The following is an 8,604-nucleotide window of genomic DNA, read 5'->3' on the forward strand; positions in this document are numbered from 1 at the left end:
TTGCTCTAGCTTGTTTAACGTTTGTAAAGCCTGCACGCAATAGGTTAGTTTCTCGCTAAAGTCGCTTATAGCTTTGGGATTTGTACCGGTCACGATAGGCAGTTCAAATATCTCCTTTGTGTAGGCCTTGATTATTTCCGAGTCCTTGCCGAATTTCTCCTTTAGTATGCTCTTCGCGCGGTTATACCCCTCTGCAGTGAAAGGTAAGGCTTCGATCGTCCGGCTAACCTGGGGGGTAACCAACTCTCGTAAATAAGTAAATTTGGTGATCGGCGCGACGCTTGTCTTGTCAATGTTCTCCGAGAATTGTCCCCAAAATCGTGGCCAATCCATATGGGAACCATTAAATTTTGTGATTACCAGTTTCGGCAGTTTTGCTTGTACACCACAAGAAAACGAACCTTGACCGGCTTCTTCGGTTTGGCTTTTCGAGTGAGATAGTTGGTCCGCTTTTAGTTGCAACTTCATCTTTTGGATTTCTTCCTCGAATTGCAGTTGTTCTTTCTTCGCGTTAATCTCTGCTTCTTTTTCGCGATCGCGTACCCATTTGCGTACTTTTCCGATTTCGACGTCCGCTGCTTGTAGTTTAGAGTCCACGTCGTCGTTCCAAGTTTGAAGTGCATCGCTGTCTACTTCTGATTCAATTTTCTTCGCTTCGACCTCGAGTCTCAAATGATTCACAGTGTCCGAGATTGTCCTTAAAGTTTGTAAGTGTCGCTCAATAGCCTCTGAGTTTTGGCCCTCAATGACAAGGTCAGTTTTCTTCACGTAAATGTGCAACTGTGTAAGTTTGGTCTCCAGATTGTTCTCTACAGCTGTCATTGTCTCCTCGCTCGACAAAAATTCAGGACGAAATTATGCTCACCACAGATTTAATAGTTTGCTTGTCCAAAGGTCCCGTCGGAGGTGCCAGGTTTGGAGAATGTTTGCCTCCCAAAAACAGTGTTCTCCAACTTAATCACAGAATCGAGTTTTCCAATGTTTTTATTCCAAATCACACTCACTAACGATCACGATATCCCAAAGCGGTCTCAATACAATAATTTGATTTTCCGATATATTGCTCTTTATAGAATCGAAGATATCTATTACGAGTCACGAAATAATCCTCTTGTCAATTCCCGGCCGGAAATACATCTTATCTTAGTAAACACGCGAAACACGCGATCAATGAACAAGGGAAATCAAAGGACTATTGAAATGTTGCTATGTCAAATTGCATTGCGTGTCTTAACATTAATTAACACTAAAAATCACCAACACAATAAGCGCCGCATCGGCGGTGCGGCGCTTATTAACTTTTTTGTCCCAGATACGGCGCTTAATCGAGTAAATACGGTAGCCAATGCCTTTTTGTGCACTGGTGAAACGACCTTTGATATGATCGTTTAAACCGAGCGAAGGTTATGTTAAGTTATGCATATGTTAATTGGGAGCCCATCAAGACTTCAACGCTTCCCTGATTTTTACTTCCATTCCTTATTTTCACCAATCCCCATAACCATAGTTAATATACGGGAGATGGTTATGAATCTCGACAAGTTTCTTTGTTTCATGTTTTTGTTCGCTGTTTTGGCCCTGACAATGAACAAACCACACCCTCTTTCCAAAAGACAGCAAATCACAAGTTTCGATTGATTTATGCAGAACTCAGTTGTCAACCGAGGACAAAACATTAAGCACGTCACGGTTGGTCACGGTCAAGTTAACATGAAGTGCGATGTCACTGTTCTCGCTTTTGAAGTTTCAAGACTTTGATAACCAGCCCATCTGCGTGAACTATATCATAACGCAGTTTATTTTGGGGTTTTATTTGCATTAAAGCAATGGATATCCAGTTAACTGAGGCAGCTTTACACGAACGCGGTTTCATTTGTAACCGCATCGTTTTCGATGCGGTTACACCTTCAGTTTACACGACACTCATCGAGACTGTTGCCGAAACAGTGTCGATTTGAAACCGCCGCCAGAAGTGGAGCGTTTTCAAAACGATGCGGTTTCATCTGTCGTGTAAACAACGAAACCGCATCGATTTGAATACAGGTCACTATTTTGGTGCGAAATTCACACTGTTCAATTCACAATTATAGTGAATTTAGCACGTAGTTCAGAGCTCGCTTATACCATCACGACTTTGATTTTCAGGAGAAAACGATTCCGTGTAAACAGTTCCAAGCCGCATCGATTTTGACGCGGCTTCACAGTCATGACGACGTGTCGATGTGAAAAGCGCTGCCTGAGGCATGATACACTCCCAAGAGCAAAAAACTTGTATTTTTTTATGTTAAGACCCCCCAAAAACGTATTGACTATTTTCACCATTTCACAATGCAATACGTTTTGAGGATGGGGGGTGGGGGGGGGGGGGGAGGGGTTCTTTACATAAAACAATATAAGTTAAATACTCTTGGGACTGTATCATGGCTTCAATGAACCGGATATCCATTGTTTTAAAGTAAATAACCCCCCTAAATGAACTGTATTATGGGATTGGTGAAAAAAGCGAATTACAACATGGGATGGGGGAAATAACGAATTAACAACCCTCTCCTTGAAATATGTGGCAAACATAACTTGGATCAAGACTCCCCAACCACTTTGTCAATTTTTAAAGGGCTTGACTTGGGAGCAAGGGCAGTTAATGGCTGAAAGAAAAAGGTTGTATGCCAAAGTACAGGCTACCATTGCCTGCCTAAAATATTCTTGGTCGGCTATTAGGCGGCAACTTGGAAACCTTTTTGACTTTGCCAATTAGTACAGAAGATTCACCAGATTCCATCTCATAGAACTTATTATATAGTTTTTATAAAACATTACAATGTAATTGAGCTGGAGATGTAAGGGTGGTCTAGAAAGTTTTTGTTTCATCACCCAACCCCCTTTCCCCACACCCACACACAAACACACCCACACACCCACCCCTACTGTATGGACACTAACACTATAACAAAAAAAAATTGAAATAGGGGGCAAATACTTGGGCTTACAGTTACTCTCTCTGTTGGATACCAAAATTGGGCATGGATAGAGCGGTTTTTAATTGAGTGTCGAAAGTAATTAGCAAATTGCTTTGGTTTTGCATTACTTCACTCAGTGATTCGTTCAAAGTTCTTGTGCCATTTTTTCAACCAATCAGAAGTGAAACCAAAACGAATTGTGGCTCATGGGTGCACATTTTCCCTGCTTTGTGCCAGCTACATATAATTGCTTCGAGTTTTGATTGGTTTACTGGATTGTCTCCGTGCTTTTTGATTGGCCAAAGTAATTACTTTGGTTTTGGTTTTACGACACTCAATTGAAACTCACTCTAACAAAATTACTTGCATGATCCCCTGGAGCAACAAAAACCCTATGGACAAGTTTGGTGCCATGATGTGAGAAAAAAATTAATCACTTTCTTTTTACCTAACAAGGAGCATCTCATCTGAAGACTCTCCTTCTTGCATACCACTGCTTCCTGGGGACAACTGAGTTTCAGGTAAGCATTCCCCAAGTAATCCAGTACTGAGGCGGTGAACGGGTGTGTTCCGAGCAATCTGCGGTACCTGATGAGACACATGTTTTTCCAAATGTTGACAGCTGCTTTGTATTTCTGACTGTCATACATGGCCACTGCAAAAATTTAACAAATGTCAGGTAGAATGTATATATAAATTTGAAATCCAAACAATACCATAATATTCAATTTTCTTTTCTTTACTCTTTAAACCCTTTTGCCCCTAAGGGCTCTCCAATGGTCCAGCGTAAGACCGAGTAAAACCTACAGGTGGCCATTAAGGAGGGAAAGGGTTAGTTAATGATAAGGCTGACATTTTTCCAGTCAACAAGGAACTTTCTGTGTGCCCGTGATCAATGGATCTAAGTTGATTTTATGAGGTAGTAGTGATTTTTAGCAAACGAGTGATTCAAGAGGGCAATAATATTTTGTTATCATTTCCTTTGGTAATTCGGCACTTTGCTTAGTGACTGCCTTAAGAAGTCCCCCATTTTTTTTAAAAAACAAATCAAAGCTGAATTGTTGGAAATACCGGTAGGTGCTTATTATGGATTTACTCTAACAAAAAAGCCAGTGGAAATGTAAAAGACTATACCAGTTGTACTTACTTGCAAGGTCAGAAAATCCACCCCCCACAAGCATCTGTTCATTTTTGCCTGCATCTTTGCTCTGTGCTAATGTTTTCCGCCGAACAATTCCTTGTGCAAGGAGTGAGATGCCTTTCTTCTTATCGCCAGCTACAAAAGTGCAAAGGCCAAGTTTGCACTCGCAATGACCACGGCACTCATCATAAATTCCCAGAGATTTTTGCAGATCATGTGCCTCTTGAAGGTTAGTTTTTGCATCTGTACAATGTGCATCCTTGTAACCATAAAAACAAAGTTGTTTGAATCCAATGGACAACTGACACTCGCTGTAAAGTGTTTTATCTGAAAGACTTTTGACACCACTTAGCAGTTTGCCATAAACAGACATGAATTCATTAATGTTCATGCATTTTGCAAGGAAACCGACAGTCTTTGTTGAAATGTGGAGACCAAAATGTTTCAAAGGGCCATCTTTTGAGGCAGTGAGTGCATGGCAAATGTTTGTTTTGTTCAACTGGTATTTGTCTATTGCAGGTTTGCAATCTGTGGAGATGAAATCATCATTCAGCTGTTCCAGAAATCTGAGATAATGCTGTGAAAACAGAATTATTGCCATATTGTACTCATTTCCACACAGGCTCCCTCGTGTTGTAACACAGAAAGCTTGCACCAGGGGATGTAAACTGTACTGCAAACAGCCATCAACCTCCTCTGGCTCAACAAGTGAATGGGATTCAAGTGCACTCAAAATGAAATCAAAATCAAGAGGATTAATCTCTTCGAATAAGACTTCCTTTGCTTCACCTTTCTTGAAGACTGTTGGAAATGTAGCCAAATATGAGAGGGCCTTCTTGACATCTGGAGGCAAATAGTCGTAAAACACCTCAAGACGCCTATGTAGCTCTTGGATTTCAGGATTCTTTCCCCTGAGAAATTCATCCTTGCATTCATGCAGACTTCTGTGAAGCTCTACTGGATCGATTGTCTTGGATTTCAGCAGAAAGGATGCTGTTATTTTGAGCAGTAGGGGTACACCACCACAGACCTTGTGCCACGAAAAGCGGGTGGCCTGTTGATCTGGAATACCTTTATTCTTAAGGAAGAGAAATGACTGTTCCTTAGTCAGTGGCTTCAGTGGATATTCCACTGGTGTGTTGTGATAATCCAATTTTGACAAAAGAATTCTGCTTGTCACAAGAGTTAGAACGTTTGTTGCCTCTTTGCTGATCGCATCCAAAAAAGTATCAAATAAGGCGCCATCTTCCTTTTGCAGGTCTTCTGCATTATCGAGAATTAGAACTGTTTGTTTCAACAGTGATGCTAGGTATTGCTGCACTTGCAAGATAGGGGCCCTTGCAAGGGGAATGCCAACTACCTCGAGCATTTTCTTGGCTGCAGCTTCCACAGATGTCACAGTTCTAAGGGAAATGTACACTATGTCTTTCCCTTGACCTTTCATCATGTGGCCTACAGCTATGGCCACCGCTGTCTTTCCAAATCCTGGAGGGCCAACGATTAATAAAATACGAGCACCTGAAGTCAACGTTTGGGTGATTTTCTCGCAATCTTCCCCTCTTCCGATGATTTTTGGGTTCTCTTCGGAGAGACCAAGACAAGTTGCTATTTGTTCAGGATCTATTTCAGAAGATTCGCCTGCAATAGAAACAGCAATATAAATAAATTATGAAAGTTTGAGCAGAGTTTGTCAAAAAAAAAGTTTGAAGGGCTCCGACTATTTATTGATTTTTGATCGGTGAATGAGTTTACGTAAACTACACATACACGCACGCTGAATCCTATTTGTAAACAACCTGGGATCTATATTGCGTTGCAGGCAAACAACGATTTTTAAATAAAACAAATCTCGCCTTCAGAGTTTATGGAACTCGAAGAAGGAGCTGTGAACAAGGAAAAGACATTTCTGAAAATGAGACACTCAAATACCCATGAATCAAAGTGTCGATTTCGTACCTGCTAATTCCGATTGAAGACGTCTTGCAACGAATCCACAGCCAGAACTATTAAGAGCTTGTACGAACGTGTCAAATGCGTTTGGCCCACTTCGTTCAAGCATATCTAAGAGTTCAAAGACTTTGGAAGTAGTATTTTTTTCTACCAAAATCAATTCTTTGTCGCCTTCTTTCAAAACGTCACGCGACTGTAGGAAATTGGTAACTTCAGTTATCTTCGTTTTTCCAATGTGTTCGGACAAATACATCCGGTTTCTCTTCAAAATATCTCTTTCTAGTTGCTCCATGGCTCCTCTACTAGTAAATAGATTGAAAAGTGCGCAATAACCTTACAGACAGAATTCTAAGAAGCATGCTTCTTTCGGAGTGTTTTGATAGTATACGGAAGTTTGACTACGCTTGCGCATAGGAAAGTTAGTGGATTCCGGGAAATAAGGAAGCCCGAGGGAAGAAATGACACGGTTCGTTGATCCGATCAAATTTCCTATCGTGAGCCATATGTACTTTCTTTGAGTGCCAAACTATGTCGACTACAACCCTCTGATCTTTTTTCCCCCCAACAAACTTACTCTTTGTGCGAGGTTTTAATTCATCCCTGAAGGTAGTCAACGATCCTGAACTGATTTCAGGAAAACACTTGTAACTTTTTGGGGACGCTCCCACTCACGCCCCGGAAATCTGTGGCCAAAGACAGAAAAAATCGGGTTGTTTTGTAAATGGAACACGGCTATTTGGTCCGTTCCACTAGAAATTTCCGGGAGAAGCGGGACGTCTGAAAAGGGAGTCCTGTGTTCCCGTTGGAAACTTTCCGATGGTCTGTGTGTTCCATTTACAACTTTTGAAAGGTCTCACCAGTTCCAGGCTATTCATGGCCATATTTTTAATTTTGGCGCGTAAAATCGCAATCACTGGGCGGCGAACGGACTTGAATTCAATGGGACACGTTTTTCACTCAAAGCCTAATCTCTTAGTAGTCTTTCCAGGGGAGAGTCCCGCGGTGTCTTTTCTTCCCAGGAACCCCTGATACGGTTTATACTTTCCGGCTGTCGTTCCTCCCCGCGACTTTCCTAGTCCTGTTCCGGGACTCCCTCTTACCCCGCCCTGAAAATAGGCCTGTCCAGGCCCATTTTCAGGGCGGGGTAAGAGGGAGTAAGAGTCTACCCCCCTCCCTTCAGAGATATAGAGATATATAATCCCCGACGCCCGTTGACTCGGTACATTTGAAAATCAAGATGGCCGCCATTAACGGTAAGACGGGCTCAATCTCGACGATCTCAGTGATCCAGACCTCTCAAGTCTCACGATTTTGTCGTGAGACTTTAATCTCACGGTCTCACGACGAGACAGACAAATCTCACGATAAATAGAGGCGCAAGCTGAAAGAATAAATTTTTTTGTAGCATTTCATTTTTGGCTTGCTTAGGTGAGTTTCCTGCGTCAATTCTGTGCAAATTTATAGTTAAACTTAACAAACGAAGCTGTTCAATTCTTCATCCGTCTACAGTCCATGACAGACTGCTGTCCATGATCATATATAGAACATCTGTTTGAAATTAGGTCATCATAACCAGTCTCTCGCATTTTGATCACGTTTTCAAAGTGGTGGAAATTGCTGACGAACCTGATGAACTATTGGATAGTTCTTAAAAGGCAGCTACTGCATATAATGCTGGCCTCGGTTTTTCAAAAGGTGGATAACGCTATCCACCGGATAAACACTAGCAAAAGCAATTGAGTTATCCAGTGGATACTAATTTATCCAGTGGATAGTGCTATCCATCCTTCGAACAACTGGAGCCTGAGCAATGAGATCAGCTCAGTGCTCACACACTGGCTGGACTTAAGCTGTGAGTATTGAAGCTGTGAAGATAAAGTTTATTCCTGTGTTGTTAAGGTCCACACATGTTTTTAAAAAAATATAAGCAGCAAAAAAACACTTTCTCTTATTAAGAACCTGTGTTTACTTGGTTGTGTCTGCCGGTCGATTAATCTCCAGATTTTTTGACATCAGTCTCCAGATTTTCGGTGTTTTGAGGTTGAGAGGTCTGCTGATCTCACGGAAAAATAAAGGACCATAAAGAGTCTACGTTCTCTCTCTCTCTTCTTGAACAAGAAAGGCGTTATCACTTGACATTTTAAGTTGATATAGGAAACAAATATGAAATCAGAACGCGTGTGAAATAAATACTACGTCGAAATAAGTCTCAATGATCATTATACGCAAAACAAATCTTCCGTAAAGTTGGTTTGCATCAGGCTGGTAAGATGGCGGGATATTTTATTGTTGGCTTATTTAAACCGATGGTTGCTTAGTTGTCCCCATGCCAGTCGCGTCACAAAATCATCTTACTCGCGAGTGTTTAATAATCCTGCGATAAAATATTCCGCCAGCCACGCAGGCTAGGTTTCAACTGGATAACCATGGATTCCTGACATTGACAAAACTTGGCAATTCTTGTACAATCATTGTTACTTAGACAGCTGATGACCGCCAGGCATCGTTTCGGCAACCAATTAGAGACGGGCTGCCGATTTCACCATGGCGACTGCT

General features: G+C 41.6%; 1 protein-coding gene and 1 long non-coding RNA gene across 2 annotated transcripts in view; one reads left to right on the forward strand and one right to left on the reverse strand.

The window, feature by feature from the left end:
• The window catches only part of LOC138038287 (uncharacterized), a 13,368-nt gene extending 6,940 nt beyond the window's left edge, over positions 1-6,428 (reverse strand). The window contains exons 1-3 of the mRNA XM_068884076.1: positions 6,055-6,428; positions 4,105-5,736; positions 3,406-3,612 (exon numbers count right to left, since the gene is read on the reverse strand). Coding sequence (XP_068740177.1) covers positions 3,406-3,612; positions 4,105-5,736; positions 6,055-6,340 — 2,125 coding nt within the window. The 5' untranslated portion in view covers positions 6,341-6,428. The remainder of the gene's footprint in view (positions 1-3,405; positions 3,613-4,104; positions 5,737-6,054) is intronic.
• On the forward strand, positions 2,556-4,747 carry LOC138038290 (uncharacterized). The gene is made up of 3 exons (XR_011130218.1): positions 2,556-3,478; positions 4,234-4,327; positions 4,618-4,747. It is a non-coding gene; the product is annotated as an uncharacterized lncRNA (long non-coding RNA).
• Positions 6,429-8,604: the final 2,176 nt, after the last annotated feature.

The sequence above is a fragment of the Montipora capricornis genome, chromosome 2 (genome assembly GCF_036669925.1).
Source record: "Montipora capricornis isolate CH-2021 chromosome 2, ASM3666992v2, whole genome shotgun sequence".
Lineage (NCBI taxonomy): Eukaryota > Metazoa > Cnidaria > Anthozoa > Scleractinia > Acroporidae > Montipora > Montipora capricornis.